At 45.7% G+C, this 16,722-nt stretch overlaps 1 protein-coding gene across 1 annotated transcript in view; it reads left to right on the top strand.

Moving 5' to 3' along the window:
- Positions 1-16,722, top strand: part of Orc1 (origin recognition complex subunit 1) — a 34,682-nt gene that overhangs the window by 15,025 nt on the left and 2,935 nt on the right. Inside the window, exons 9-16 of the mRNA XM_065437895.2 lie at positions 805-1,006; positions 1,508-1,686; positions 2,476-2,577; positions 4,141-4,312; positions 7,760-8,017; positions 9,459-9,578; positions 10,893-11,071; positions 13,871-13,995. Of these exons, the coding sequence (XP_065293967.1) occupies positions 805-1,006; positions 1,508-1,686; positions 2,476-2,577; positions 4,141-4,312; positions 7,760-8,017; positions 9,459-9,578; positions 10,893-11,071; positions 13,871-13,995 (1,337 nt within the window). The remainder of the gene's footprint in view (positions 1-804; positions 1,007-1,507; positions 1,687-2,475; positions 2,578-4,140; positions 4,313-7,759; positions 8,018-9,458; positions 9,579-10,892; positions 11,072-13,870; positions 13,996-16,722) is intronic.

Here is a 16,722-nt window from a genome sequence, read left to right as displayed (position 1 = left end):
TCACAATGTACATCAGACTTCACTCTCCATTCATCTTTGTCCTTGGTTGCACTGCCTTCAAACAGTTCATTGTCAGAGAACTCTTCCTAGAGACAGTCATGATCTGTGCAGTTAAGCTCGCTTGCTATGTCAGCACATTATCGTTATGGCAGCCAAAGTTGTACCATCTCTTGATGGCACTTCCTGTATGCTAGAGGATCATGAGGACGATTCAGCACTAATGAAACCAAAACTTTGAGGCCGATTTCTGACTAAAATTGTGGTTCGGATCTGCGTATAGCACGAGGCGTAGATTTCGGACACTAATGATAGAGGAAAATCCTCGTAATATATGTACGGATTTTTACGGTACCTGCTTTGAGCAAGTTTATTCAAATTCCTGAAGCAGCCGAAATACAAGGCAACAGAAGAGTCTCTGAAAAGGTGACTGTGATTTAAAAACATTGTGTTGCTTGTCAAATTGTGCTGCGCTTGGTTGCATCTAAAGGCAAATTGTCATCAATATAGTGTATATGTACAGTATTCCACAAAAGATGTGTGCTCAAAGCAAACCTTGTTTGTTATTACCCAATACACTGTACCCAATTACACTGTACTACAGACTAAAAGTTAAATGAAAGGAGCTGACAGCTTAGAGTTATGAAAAACACATTCTTCACAGTGCACATCGAAGAAGCTACTTATAATTACTAATCAACTTTGCCTGTTTCGTTGTCACTGTTGGATTTTAATGGTTAGCATTGTTAATCCTCGGCAGATGTCTCTTTGTCGTGATGTTGATTAAGCATGCTTATTGCAATCCAGCGAGACAGAGCGGAAGCAGACTCCACGGAGCAGACGAAAACTTGACCTTGGTGTGAAGCCGAGAAAGTTGCAGCTCAACAAGGGAGAGGAATGCGACACAAGTGACGATGAGGACCCCAACTTCGATGAAGTCTTTGCAAGCTCCTCTTCGTCCAGTGATGAAGAGGATGATGACTTTGAGACACCAAAGAAGCAACACAAGGTATGTGGATAAAACAGAAATGTGTCTACGAGAGTATGCTGGGTGGAGTAGTACTTTAGGGTTAGAGTAAAAGCAGAGCCAAAGTAACCTTAAAAGCTCTTGGAAATGAGCAATAAGCTTCATTATTCTCAGGTGCACGCCAAGATTCTTGGTCTGCCTTGCTTTCATGCATTGCTTCACATCTGTGCCAGCAATGTTTCAAGATACCCTGAAGTGTTCGAAAATTCTTGCTAACAATTCACAGCACAGGCCTTTGTGCTTCTGTTGTCTGCTCCTTCCCTGTATTGAACAATGTTCACATAAATCAGGGTAGTTTAATAGTCATGCCTTTCTGTTTTTTTCCTCTAATGTCACTAGTTATATTGAAGCTGTTGTCAATTTGAAATCGATGCAGTATAGTTTCTAGTGCAAAGTAAGAAGCATTTATAATCAAGGTCTGTGCCACATTTCTTTCTTTTCTCTCTCTCTCTCTCCTCTTTCTTTCTTTTTTTTTCCAATCAGAAGCTGACCTCAGTGCGAACTCCACGCACCTCTGTGAAGAAATCACTTACCGGGACTCCACGGACTCCGCGAACACCACGAACTCCAAGAATGTCAACACTGTGCCTCACTCCATCTATTCCAAGGAGGAGCCAAGCCATTGAGGGACCGCAGACGCCACTGGACATAGCCAAGTCACGGTGAGATGTGGGTTGAGGACGCCTTCCCTCTGATGCTCTTGTAGGCTCAGAAGTGCACCTCACAATGCATCACGGTTAAAAGCATGCAGAGGTTATACGAAGAACTTCAGTGCTTCTGTAATTAAATGGGACCAATTGCTATTAAATGGGACCAATTGCTGCGTCCTGCATCTTGTTCCGCTCATAATTTAATGCTGTGTAATCAGCACGAGGATAAACATCAGTGGTTCGCATGTGCCAAGCTCGGAGCCCACACTCGTGCTACAGCTCCAAGCCGCCCATGACGCTAAGAACAAAGTTCATTTTGGCACCACTGTGATAGATGCAGTTGTGGTTGCCACAAACTGTGCGAAAAAACCCCAAAACCGAACCTCAGCTAGCTTTTTCAGGCCACACCTGCACTTTCGCTGCCAAAGGATCGCGTGCAGATGGAGTGGCAACAGCTCCCACAATTGTTCCTCTTCTAACAGTATTCATTGCCCATCAACCTATTTCCGTTCAGTTGGCCGCAGCAGTTCACTGGCTGCGGCATTCTACTGCCAAGCAAAGGGTCGGGGGTTCGCTTCCCAGCTGTGGTAGCTGCCATCCAACCAAGGCAAATGGCAAAAACACTTGTGCAGTCAATCAAAGTTGGGTGTTCGTGAACATTGTCGCTGACATTGAAGTGTTTCAAAAGCCAAAAAATAAGTATAATGAGGGGGTGAGGTACTCGGTGAGTTAAAAAGCTTTGCCTTCAAAGTGTCACTCCTAATGCTCCTTTCGTTCTTTCATGTGCTTACAAACTCGCAGACTGCACGTCTCTGCTGTGCCAACCTGTCTTCCATGCCGAGAGCAGGAGTTTGCGGACATCTACTCATTCATTGAGGGCAAGCTGCAAGATGGTACGGGAGGGTGAGTCACTGAAATTCTTCCCTCGTTTCTCCTATCCTCTTGCACGAAAATAGAATTAAGTGACCAATTTGTTGATTTGTCATGAGAACGCTAGTGAAAACACACAATTTTGTCTCCTCTTTTCTTTACATGCTCATTGGGAGGTGAGATTTACATTTTCACTGCGAAAGTGTTGTGTATTCTGCTTTCAGAACTAAAACTTTCGAGCTAGCCTGCAAGGCCCCCAGTGCGAGAGGCACCGTGACAACATTTGTTGCCGTCCTAGCTTCATTCGCTTGCTGATTAATGCATTCATTCACACACGCTCATTTCTCGGGTGTGAGTGAGTGCAACTCATTGCTGTTTGCAAATAAAGCTGTAGCTCAGGCCCTCTGTGTTTATGTACATATGAAGCATACAGTGGTAATGTTGGGGAACTGCTCAGCCATTATGAATTAAATGAATTGCATTAAAAAGATGTCAAGTTCTATAGTGACTGCTGGGGCCATATGTTTTTGTTTAGGCCCTTGGATGTTTCAGGTAAAAAATGAGATTTCCCCAAAAAGAATACCATATTTACTCAAATGTAACGCGACCACGATTGTAACACGAGTGTCAACTTTGCAGTCAAGTGAAACTTAAGAAAAATAAAACCGTAGATGTAAGGCTAGATCAAAGGAAGAAGAAATGGGACCTTTATTCAAGAGATCACAATTGGTAAACAAGGGTTCACTTTCGTGAAATTTCACCTGACTCGTCACCGAAAGCATCTCTGACAAGTGTTTTTTGGTGCTATGGAAGCTCAGTGTCAGTGCCAAGAGTGCTGTCGGCCGTATACTTTGAGGGGATCGGTGCCAGAAAGGGCCAAGGCTCGCGAAAGCGAAACTATCTCCCAAAGTGATCGCCCAAGAATCACATCATCTCCGCGCTTGGTTGAGATTAAGTACTTCTTAAGAGGCCACAAAACCATTTAACTTGGGGACACTACCAGGTCGCTATGAGGTTCACAGAGCCCTTCCCGCCGGCCTCGGATTTAAAGAGGGCCTTCTGTTAGTGTTCCCATCCGTGAATCGTTCAATCGTTGGCATTGAGTCGCCGAGTCACGGCAGTTTCCCGCCCTCTCGGCCGTCAAAATTTTTCGCCTCTCGAAGCTGGCATCATGCCAAATGCGCTTTGTTGTCATAACGTCACGAATAAACAGAGTCGAAGCATGAAAGGCCGCAGGGTGTTGCAGCACTGTAACTGCACCAGTCACAAGCCCAGCAAAAATGGCGTCAATTCCCACAAAAAACACATTTTGACTTCGATCGACTAGATTACAGATTGGATCAGGACATACAGGCTGCCAACATAACAATAGAAAGTGCGAGATTTAGAATGTTTGCTTTAAAATGATAAATTGTGCTGGACTTCAAATGTAACACAAGGGTCGAGTTCAAGCAACGAAAATCATGAAAAAAAGAAACTCTCATTACAATCGAGTAAATGTGGTAGTGGTGCTACAAGTTTAGTCATGTATCTGGGTAACAAATTCGGATACCAGCGTATTCACAACCAGGGCTCTTGTTTATTTATACCTCACAGGTGCATGTACATTTCGGGTGTGCCTGGCACGGGCAAGACTGCTACCGTTCATGACGTCCTCAGAGTGCTGCAAGAGTCTGTTGACGGTGGCTACACTCAATCCTTCAAGTTCGTCGAGGTCAATGGCATGAAGCTCACCAACCCCGCACAGTGTTACAGTCACATCCTCAGGGTGAGCCGGCACATTTTATGGTCATGAAGCATGTTCTTGAGGCATCCTGCTGGCATTTCATGTGCTGCAGTGAGAGGGTGTGAAATCGAACGATAAAGGTTCAACAAGTTCACTTCAAAAGTGCCTTACAACATTACATTGTAAACAAACTCGTCTGTACTCTATTTCATACTTAGCAGGCAATGCTGCTAAGGCAAGTGTATCAGGATTGTAGAAATGGGCCACTTCGTTCATTTTGTAGTGAACTGTCTTTTGACTTGTGATAGTTTTTGCCTCTCCTTGATTTATTAAATGTTGGTGTTAATGTTATGTCAAATCGTGTTGTTTTCTTGACTGTGTGCTTCCAGTATGTGATTCATTATGTTTTGGCTGCAAATTTTGACAGTGCGCTGTGGAAGTTGTACAATGCATGCACTTGTACAAGCTGTCACTCTGCTTGTTGTTGCAGGATTAGTAGGCTTAGATCTGCCATGTCTTCTTTGTGACAGTTGCTTCATATGTTGCGACCGCACAGCAATGTGTGAAGTCAGCATTGCACCAAAGTACACGACACATTCCAATTTCTTGCTGTCATATAGCATGCAGCACTTATTGGTTTAGAATGCAGGTAGTGAAAAGTATTGCTCTAGCTTCCACAGCGTTGTCTGCCTAGTAAGAAACCGTTTAGTACTTGTGTAAACATCTGAGTCAAATGTTATTTCTGTACAAGCAAACAGTAAGCTTATGCAGTAAAACCTCATTAAACCGTACCCGCTTATACAGTATCTTCGTTTTAAAAGTAGTAAAGTCAAATCCCCGACTCAGTGGCGATTGAACATAATGTGTTTTGTATCCGCATAAACCGTACCAGCTTATTGCATACATATCGGTTAACACGCAGTGTTTCCACTTTTCGTCGCGGAAACACGGCGGTGCGTTGTCTCCATCGGGTGGCCCGGCCTCCGTAGAACAAGCCTCAGAGATCAGAACGGCCTCCAAGCGCCCTGTGCGTTTGCGCGAGAAGCTACATCAACATCACTTCAGCGCCGTGCCAGAGAGTGTTGGTGTCATGTCATACTGAAGCTCGGATAAAAAAGACGCTGGATGCTCAGCATAGAAGAAAAATTGGACATCATTCATGCTATCAAACGTGACGCTGCTACTGCGTGACCCTGTTTGATACCGTGCTGCTAGGCCGCAACGACACCAAACGAAATTAACACTTTTGTCGTGCGAAGTGAATAAATACTGCATGTTTTTTTTCCCCTTTCATCACACTCTCTCTGAGTTCCATTTTTGGCAGGTAAATGGGCGATCTCATGCTATTTCGGTTAAGCAGTACTACCGTTTAGTACATACTTTTTCTGAGCTCTGGCCAACTACGGTTAAGCGAGGTTTCACTGTAGTTCTGCTTAAAATGAACAGCTACCCTTTTCTTTGACTTCTTCAAATTGCCATCACCTTTCCTGCACATGGCGATGCACTGATACAGTCGACTTCTGTTAATTCAACGCTGACAGGCGGACTGCTGTGGATCAGCCCATTGGTCTGGACATCCGGAAAGAAAATTCTTATTGCAGTTTGATTCCTTCACACAGTTGTTCCATCCACTTTCGTTGCGCTCTATGTACACCTTCACAAACTGCAAGCCCGTGACACTTGCTAGTGAGGGGTTGGCTTTTCCGCAAAGCTTGGACAACTGGCGACTGAGCGCGCTTTACAGGGGAAATTTTGCCAGCAGCACGAAATCGTCACAAAATTCCGCAAAAAATAACACATATTCCTAGATTACATAGAAATAATGCTAAGAACTGTGATTGCTCCCACACAGCCAACAATATATTCGTATCCAACCGAATATTCAAAAAGGTTCATGTGCCTCTTTTCGAATCGAATACGAATATTAAAAATAATACTCGATGGTTTTCAAATTTTTAGACTATTTGCACACCTTTACTAACTACCATAATTGGACATCTTGAACTTTGGTTATTGCTTGAAAATCCTCCTGTGCTGGTCGAAAATATGCATTTTTGACTGGAGGTGACATGTGTTGAACACATTCGCTGTCTCCTAAGCTCCGCCAAGACGGACACTGCAACTAAAGGGGTCGCTATTGGGGTCACCAGAGGGGTCAGGCACATGCATGCTGACTGGTCAAGTGCAAATTATCCGGCGAAGGCCAGTTTAGGATTGAAATAACAAATGTTTTGGCCCATAAAAATGCATGGGGCACCGGCCAAAACCTTCGGTCGGGTTCTAACTAAGCAAAAAGAAATCAGTTTCACTTTAGTCGAATAACGGAAGTCTACTGTAAACACAGTGGCTATTGGCTTGACTTCTTTACAAGTCATGACCTTCCAGCAGTACTAAAATGGAGAAATTTCGTGAATGGTAAGGCAATGGCACATGTAGGGGTGGAGAGTGATGCCAACATGTCAATGCTATGACCTCCTAGGTTGGGCAGGTCAACAAAAGTCAGGGACCCTGCTGCTGCTTAGTTTCAGCACAGTGATGTGAAGTGGAACAATGGGCAGCATTTGATTGGTAATAACTCTCGTCTGTACGACGCACATTTCAAGGCTCTTTTGTGGGAAATGTTCATAAGGTGATGTCCTTTAGCATTGGACACATTTCACACCTTCCTGAAAAGGTTTGTGGGCACCTTTAGTATGATTTTTTAAAGAGGATTTCTCCCTGAAGGGAAAGAAGGTCTAGAGGGGGTGTGTTTTTCCTAATGTTCACATATGTCATAGGAGCATTTATAATACATTCTGCTTTCTGTCCCAGCCGCTTTTACCAAGTTAGGTAGCCATGTGACATTGTTTTTGCACAGACAAACTTTAATGTACAGTCATAAGCAAAAGTTTACTTACCATGCAGCCCCATGCCAAACTGCATCTCTGCACCACCTACTAATGCTACACCTGCTGTTGAGAGCAGTGCTAAGACAGGAATGTGTCCCCTTGTGGTTCACTGGCACATGAATTTTCTTGTGCTGGATGACACCTTTTCATTTCTTCATTCTGACACAAAGCGCCCAGCCCAGCTGCAACTACTGATATAGTGCAAATGACGCTGCTCTCGAGACCAAGGCAGCTTACCACGGCCGCCACAGCGTGTTACACGAGAAACAGAGAAAAAATAGAGAAGCCTCATACTGAGCGAGGAAATTGACACTAACAATCAACGAGAGGACACATCTTTGGCCTATTGTTGTCCTCGGTGGCAGCTGATGCACAGCGCATGTGTCCGTAAACTTTTGCTGCCGACTGTACGTGCCTGCTCATGCACGTTGCAAGTTTAAATTGGAAGAGTTTTCACCAGCAGCTCTGTGCCTACTTTAGTGCACGAAAATGCGGTATACTTAGATCCTCACATTGTGCTCTTTTGCGTGTTATGGCAAATTGTTGCGGGCCTAGTTTGTTTTGACACTAACTAAAGAAAAGGAAAAATCCTGTCTTGTAGGCCTTGACCGGAGAGAATGCATCACCAGAACAGGCGGCAGAGCTGCTGAGTCGTCGCTTTGAGCGACCTGGTCCCCGGCACGATCCGGTCGTCCTTCTTATCGATGAGCTCGACCTGCTGTGGACACGCAAGCAGCAAGTCCTCTACAACTTGTTCGACTGGCCCACCAAGCCTAGGTCCAGGCTCATCGTGCTGACCATTGCCAACACAATGGATTTGCCCGAAAGGCTCATGTCGAACCGCGTCTCAAGCAGGCTGGTAAGTTTTGGTACTCGCCTGGCTGTGTAGCTGAATGCTTGAGGCATGCGTTGGGGCTAGTTGTAATTGCATTATTGGGATGCCTCACTGCAGAGATATACCATATACTGAAGACACGAATACGAACAAGGACGCGCTTCTAACAACTCTTCCTTCATATTTGTGTCCCAGTTGTGTGTCTAGTATATCACTGCAGTGCTGTATACCAATAACAATAGCTGAATGCCATTTTACTGCTGGAGGATGTGATAACGACTGATTGGTTCATTTATTACGGTGTTAGAAATGTTGGCAACTGATGTGTCACCGGCTTCCCCCGAACAATAAGTTATTGTGATGGTAAAAGGATGATGTGATGTGAACGAAATCTTTACAGAGTTGGCAGAACAGTTCGGTACCACAAGTAGGGCAGTAATGGCAGTAATTATAATTGCAGTTATAGCATAGACGGGTCATAACCCGCCGGATTCGGAAATTTCTGCACTATAAGCGGTACCACATTGTAACCAAAACAGCATTTTTCCCAGATTATGCACGTGTAAAACATGTAGACCAAGCTGACACGCATGTCTGGGAAGCGAATTATACAATCTAGACGTGCCCTCAGTTTCATTGGTGAGATGGTTCCTCCATTTCCCAAGTACCATACAGCCACTGCGAACCATTTTGTTGAGTCTGCATCGAATCACAACTTTTGGCTCAGTCTCTCGACTAGGCAGCGCTGGTTAGGCCTCGCCAGCAGGGGTGTTGCGAGGAGCTTACCCTTGGTATACGTTTGTACCGGTAGACGAATATATGTTGATCTGTCGCAAAATCACGCTAACAGGCTGCACTGATGCCAGTGCATGCAAACTGGGGTTAGATCAGCCAGCAACTTCTGCAAATGTGTGTATAAAAAGTTTGTATGTGCAAGTATTGGTAGGAAAGGCAAAAGCTCGCTTGTGTACAATGTTGCGAACTGATGGATTAGCACAACACAGTTTAAACGGACACTGTTGTGGAGTCAACATCATGCGTGCGTTATATGCACTTCACGACAATGCGCATCACAACAGGCAAATGCGAAATGCACTCACGGCCTCTACCAATTTTTCCACAATGCCGCAATTGTAAAAAAACAACAAATTGATTTTATCGTTGCAATTCCTTGTCTCGGCCTGCCGAACACGGGGCAGGCCTGATTTTTTGAACCCCGTCCTTGTATGAAAAATACTTATCGGCGACTGCATTTACAATTACGATAAATTTTGAATCTGGTTATATGGCAAGCCTGTTGTACATTGAACAACCAAGCAACAGTAGTTGAAGTTCCAGTTCATGCATGTGATGTATGTAAAGGCACATTGTATGTTCTGCTGGCACAGCAACACAACAAAGCCCGAGCCCATCTACTATCACTGTAGCACACCTCTTAATTCGTCTGTTCTTTTCTGTCCTGCAGGGCTTGACCAGGATGACCTTTCACCCTTACAACCACAAACAGCTGCAAGAGATTGTGCTGTCCCGGATGCAAGGCTTAGAAGCCTTCGATCCTGATGCTGTACAGCTTGTTGCAAGGAAGGTAAGGACATCACCATTACTCGCTCTTGCTCCAGTATTATTTTTAAGTCCTTTTTACTGCAACAGTGTTTAAGAGCTCGACAAAGGGTTTACTTTGTTCATCCATTAGGATGGAGGCAATGTTGCCGGCACCATGGAGAAAGGATTGAACTATAACGAGGTGGCTTTCTCAACCCTTTTCACAATGCATTAGTGCAAGGTGCAGTACGTGTGTCATGTGGAACACCCAATCGACAGACTGATGACATTGGTGCTACCACTGCACCAATTGCGCCGAACTGCACCGAGAGGCCAACTCTGCTACATCCTGCTACATTTCATCAAAGTAAGGGAAATCTGCGCCCACTCTGCACCGAAAGGGTGGCTTGCACTTTCAGAAAATGGAACTATGCCCTCAAGCGCCGTTTTACTGCACCATCTAAAGTGGCATGGCATGGACCAGCAGCGGCATTAGCTCCATTGTGGGCCGAGTCGAGAGATCATACTGATGTTTCTTGCTCGAGTTACCCCAACGCGTGGGGGTTGCTTAAACAACCTCGATTTTCTGGCGGCAGCGAGCGAGCGCGCTGGCACCGAGCCAGATCCCGCACTCCTGTGCGGGATCTGGCACGGTGCCAGCATGTAAAGGTGACCGTCGCATGTCGTGTAAAGTCACATGTAAAACGGTGACCGAAGTTTTGGATGCTGTATGGTGTCTTGCTCGATTTTTCGAACACAACGCACATGTTGGCACAGACATGGCGGCCGTGAATAACTTTTCCACTATTGAATTTGTCGCCTATCCCCTACTTTTCCTGGCCTGGCGATTTCACGATGTAAGAGTGGCTTACGGCCACAACCAAGATTTTGGTTGACTCAGCACCGAACACTAACTTTCACCACTGGATACTGACGAAGCGCCGCTAGTTAAGCCTTGCTATATCGTATATGCAAGGCTATGCATACGTTCATGCCACAAAGTCATGCTGAATGTTTTCAAAACTCTTCTGAATTCTGCACATAGCACATCTAAGTGCTTCCGTGATTTTTTAAGCACATCTGATGACAGCACCGCTTCGTCGCAGTCGACAGTAAGGACTACGATAAGGGGGGGGGGTTCATTTTTAGTATTTGAATGTATGACCAGTGACTACTTACTGCTTTCACATGCATTGCCCACTGTAATAGCCCCATATAGTATAGCTTGCAATCGCTTTCATAAACCTGCTCCGAAAGTCCATTTTACTGCTCTGAAATGCATTTTTGACTGCTTTGCAATGAGTCGGGCTATCAGCATCACTGCATTGGGCGTTGCCTTTTTTGTCCATTGAAACAGGTGGCAGCAGTGTCCGGAGATGCACGTCGTGCCCTAGACGTCTGCCGTCGTGCTGCCGAAATCGCGGAGCATTCGTTACACGAAAGTCCCAAGAAAACGTCGAGGCATGTAGTCGGTATGACCTGCGTCGACCGTGCCATTCAAGAGATGTTCTCTTCGCCCAAGATCCTTGCCATGCGGTGAGATCTCTCTTCTTTGTGTTTTAAACTGTTATATATTTCCTGTTTGTCAAACACCAGCAACATCATACAGCGGTAGCTGACTGTTGCTCCTCAAAATGCAGTCTGCAGAAAATACTAACCAGTTTAGGGAAGCAAACAGTTTTCTTCCTGAAGAAAACATTTTGCATTGACGAAACTTGTGATGTGAAAGCATTTCCTCCTAGGCTGGACCATCCATGGTGGCTGATCGCGTTTGTCGTTTTGCAGCTGAGTGCAAGATTGTCGATTCAGTTCTTGGCCATCGTGGCTGCGATCCAATGGAGACAATGCAAATCCTTGTGTACCATGCTTATGGTATGGTAAAATTTTATTCTGGTCCTTCGGAATGCGCGTCAGCACATAGCGGGCCGCTCCCACGTCGGTCGAGAAAGGCCGACGTTGGAGGCCGGCAGAAAGACCGAGCCTCTCGGCCTTTCTGAGTCTCTCGGCCTTTCTGCGTCGCAGGCCCGATGGACAGCCCATAGCTGTGCTTCAAGATAAGGGCTGCTTAGGGCAGCCTCCCATTTGGACGATGCGAGTGCCTGTAAAAAAAAAAAGCCAAGGCAGTCAAAATGCACCTGGTGTCTTCCACTCTGGCGTCTCTTGTAGCCCTTGAGTTGCTTCGGGTCGGTGAATTCCCCAATCAGTCAATCAATCAGTGGCCAGCATTCAAGAAACAGTGACTCAAGATGGCAGCTTGTGTGGTAATTAGACGATTGACATGGCAGTGGCCTCTCATAGATGAAGGATACCGTATTTACTCGATTGTAATGCGCACCTGTTTTCCGTGACCAAGTAAAAAAAAAAAAAACGTCCGCAATTGTAACGTGCACCCGTTTGCCATGGCCTAAAGAAAGCAAAGTTCTTTACACTACCGCACACCTCATTCTTTCATACAGAAATACAACTTTCTCTCATTTGGAAAAACAAAGATTTACTCCCAATACACTAATGGTGTGATAAATAAAAAGTCGCAGTCTCGCCTGAAAGGCGAAGCATCGATTGCGATAGCAAATTAGTTGATAGCTATACGAAAATTAATAGTTTTGTCAGTCGCAAAAACTTTTGAATATTCGCTTACTAACTAAATTAACAAGCATAGCGTCACACATGCACAAGCAAACATGAACACGTCTCGCTCAATGACTACAGAAACTTTTTGTCAAGACGCCGGAGTGAGGAAGTGCAGTAGCGGGAGCGAGCAAATTGGTATTTGTGTGGCCTCCCGCTTCGATGCGAACTAAGTGACAAGAACACAGCGCACTGCACTTAGATGCATAGACTCTGTCTCCAACGCAGATCACTTTCAAGATAGGGCCTCTCCTGATTTCGCCAGTCAGGCACACAAGTTTCGGGAACTCCGAATGCCCATGATGCGGCCCGACTTCCGTCCATCTCTGCACGCGTGATCACTCTCCTTTTAATTGCAGCATCATGATGAACTCAGCGTGTCTTCGCAGTCGGCACTTCTGTGCTGATAGAGCGAACGCAGAAAACTGGAAACTGAACGGATGACTAACCTAAGCACATACAGTCAAACCTCGATATATCGAACACAGATATATCGAATTATTGCGTATATCGAACACTTTCTATATCACGTGGAAAATCGCATGCATTTTTAATTTTTTATTTCGAACGGGGCCGGATGTAAAATGGATACATCGAACTCCGCCGCCCCAGACCAAGTGCGCTCTGTTGACAGGAGGCGAGCTTTCCCGCAACACTCTCGAAGATAGCGGCGGCGCGATGGGCGTTCCAGACTGCTGCGCACGACAGCTCCCACATCAGTTGCGCCGAGGGCGCCATTTGAACGTAGCGGCGTACACACGCGGCGGCTTGGAGCCAGCCACGGCCGGTCTCGAGAGGAGCGCTCGCTTCGCGTGCAGCCCGGCCGCCTCAATCACGCGCGCCCGCGCCCCCGCCGTGCGCGCGGGATCGAGGCGGCCGTGGAGCCAGTTGGAGCGCTTTGTCGGTGCTGAGCCACACAGCATGTGCATTGAGGACTTCGTTGGCAGTGACGACAGCGCCGGAACAGTGGCGGAGTCAACAGACGTGGAGATCGCGGCAGAAGTGACTGCTGAGCGGCCAAACGAAGATGCTGCCGAGGTTGATCCAGCAAGCGCTGATGTTGCCCCGCTCCCGACTGCAACTGAGGCTGCTTTGGCCGTTGTACGCCGCTACTGCGGCACAATAGAAGGCACTGGACCGTCTCTTGTGGACCGTTTGGACTATGTTGAGGACGCCGTGGTCAAGCACGCGGTTGCCAATATAAAGCAGGCTACGCTGCTTCAGTACTTTCAGCGAATGAAATAAATACTTTGTTTGAAGCTTCATGCGAGTATCTATTGCGCCACGATTGGTTCATTGATTGATTTGTGCTAGTTTTTTACGCGTTTTCTACGTGATTTTATATATCGAATTCTGGCTATATCGAACTATTTTGCGATCACCGCGCTGTTCGATATATCGAGGTTCGACTGTATTACAGCCCATGGAGGAAGCTACGGCAGCTATGCTCGAAGCACATACGAGGTGGCCATTTTGAAATGGCAATGACAATATGGTAATGCAGATTTAGGGTTACACTCTATTCCAAGGTGCATGCAACTTTGAGTAAATAGAGATTCGAGTAAATACAGCAAGTGAAGTTTCAAGAACATGATCCCAGATTTTTTTCTTGGAATACTTTCTTACTAAAACCACTAATGTTAAACTATTTGTATCTGTGCTGCTTCCAAGGTCATGTTTGTTGAACGCCTTTAATCTGTTATACAGATGCCTCTCGCAACAGGAACAGATCTTCATGCGCGCAGTGGTTGCCGAATTTCGTCGGACAGGCGTCGAGGAGACAACCTTCTCCAAGGTCTACAACCAGCACATCACCATCTGCAGGCTTGAAGGTAAGTCTTTTACAAACAAAGCTGGACAACTACTGTATTTACACGATCGTAAGTTAACTCGAATGTAAGTCTACCTCCCCATATCGCGTGTGACAGGGGGAAAAAAGAAGAGCATGCCCGCGGGCGCATTCCATAATGAAAGTTTATTAGTAGCTGGAATGGTCATTGCTGCTATGGTCCCACAGCACGTCGTCGTCCAGTGAAATCCCGCATTTACATACATACAAACCACATAGAGCCGTCAGGGAGGCTCTTTTGACATGTCCGGTTGGCATAAGTTCGCGGTCTTCTGTCGCCTGCTACTCGTGCTCACAGCGGAGCAAATCCTTAAAAGGCGAAGATCCAGGCTCGTCTCATGGCTATGTCGCATGTCACTGACAATGACCGATCACGCATTTCGGCAACGTACGCTGCAAGCTTGGCCTTCAGCTCCGGAAAGCTTCACCCGCGGAAACTTCGGCCCGACTTCGACCTGCGGAAACATGTTTGCTTGGCGTCACAGGTGAAAATTTTGCTTCGCTGCCGTCGCCACTCACACCACCCATTAAGAAACATCAGACTTGCGGCCCACTGCGCAGCTATTTGTTTCTTCAGCATAAAGGATGGCAGCCCTCTTCAATGCTGCTGTGAACAAGCGCTGAATGTTTATTGGACTCGGAGCACTCTTGACAACTGAGGAAGCACGGAATTAGGACGCGGCCGGCAGTCAAATCAAACGCATGAAACTAAAAAGCTACAAGGAAAGAGAAACACGCGAGCGGTGTCTGCTCTTCATGAACTATCGACGCACCCCCATGAGTGCTGTGTGTACTGTAAAACTCTCAAAAATGTTGAAAAACCCTTCCAAAAAGCGAACAGACGTGCGGGATAGCGGCAAGCTACGGGTGGGAGGGCCATAGAGCAAACATAAAATTGTAACTACGTTGTAGCTCCCCCGATATCCCGTTGGTCTCGCTTTTTTTTTTTCGGTTCCATGTTTTGGTTTTCAGAAAGTCTACCCCCTCACTTCAGATCTTCAAATTTTAAAAAATAAGTCGACTTACAGTTGTGTAAATACGGTGCCGTATTTACCTGCATAATGATCACACTCGTGTAATGATCTTACCCCTGAATATTGTCGTCAAAATTAGCTTTCTTTCCTTTCCCGTGTAACGATCGCACCCTAAACTTGCCACAGTGATATGACCCGTGCCAAGTCTAGCTAATGATGATTGCGCTTGCCATCTGTCGAATGCTACGCGAACGACTCTTCCAAGACATACCAAGCGATCTGCACACACCAAACATTCTTGAGCAGAGGACCCATTTCATTCCTTTCATCACTTTCTGCACTTCCATGAAAAAAAGGCTACAACCAAACTTGCCTTGGCTTTTTTATTTGTAGGCTTTATAATGGTTGTGGTCAACAACAAAAAAAGGCGCTTTTTGATTCTTCTCCTCTGCACTCGTGGGCACGCAACAAATCGCGAGCGGCAACGATAGTACCACGTTTACACTGATACGTTAGAAGTGTACCCTATTCACATGTCAACGCTTGTAACACAGCTAAGATATTTGCCCACCCTTAGCGGAAGTGTGCCGTTTTAGGATAGTAGTGAACACAAATGCTAAGATATTCGCCCACCCACGGATGCGTGCCGTTTTAGGATAGTAGTGAACACAAATGCTGCAGTTTCTGCAGCGTGCCTGTCATGAGTTCCTGTCACTGGCAGCCAAGCGCACCCATCTCTGTTTCTGTCCCCTCAAAGTGGTCGTAGCTATGTTATTGCCGCAAACTTGCCGACAGTAACAATATTATTCAATTCTGATACAGAAGAAACTGCTTCAAAGCGCATAATGTACTCGCGAGAAAAAGAACTTTGTTCCGTGCATTCAGCTTTCTCCGTCAGCCGCCATTTTTGTTTTGGTGTCCCGCAGCAAACGCAGCTTGAAAAAAAATTTGTTTCTTTTCGCAGGAAATTTAACCCGCGTAATGATCGCACCCCTAAATTTGCATCAATTTCTTTTTACAATAAGGTGCGATCATTATGCGAGTAAATACGGTACTCGACTTGAATAGTACATGGGGCATTCAAAAAATTTTGCAGCGTCTTGCACAGCATGCGCGGATTCGCATACAAATACCTGAAGAGCGTGTGCTTCTTACAAACAGCTTCTTATGTATGCATTTGCTGTTATTTCTTCGCAGCTTCTTTGGCCACTTTCAAGCACAAAAAAAAAGAAATTTTGTTTCTAGTAGAAAATTTAACATTTTCGACGGGAAAATGTAAAAAGAACGTGAAAGAATAGAGAAGAAAATGTAACGTGTAAAGAATGCGTACAAATCAATCAATGAACCAATCGTGGTACAGTAAATACTCACTCACTTGGAAGTTTCACAGAAAGTATTTATTTCTTTGGCTGAAAGTACTGCAGCCTGCTTCTTATTGTCAGCCACCATGGCTGACACCTGCTTAACCATGGCATCCTCAACATAGTCTAAATGATCCACAAACAATAGGGTGGTGCCTTCTATTGTACCAAAGTAGTGTCATAGAAGGGCAAAAGCAGCTATAGCCTCAGTTGAAGTTGGGAGCAGGGCAACATCAGCGCTTGCGGCACCAGCCTCAGCAGCGTCTTCATTTGGCTGCTACTTCCACTGCGATCTCTACGTTCGTCATTCGAAGCACGTTGAAACACTGTCAGTAACAAGGTATTAAGTGGCGTCTGCCGTGGCGTCTATGAGTG

Source organism: Dermacentor albipictus, chromosome 9 (genome assembly GCF_038994185.2).
Source record: "Dermacentor albipictus isolate Rhodes 1998 colony chromosome 9, USDA_Dalb.pri_finalv2, whole genome shotgun sequence".
NCBI lineage: Eukaryota > Metazoa > Arthropoda > Arachnida > Ixodida > Ixodidae > Dermacentor > Dermacentor albipictus.
Note: the sequence above shows the minus strand (reverse complement) of the source record. Positions and strands in the feature narration are given on the sequence as shown.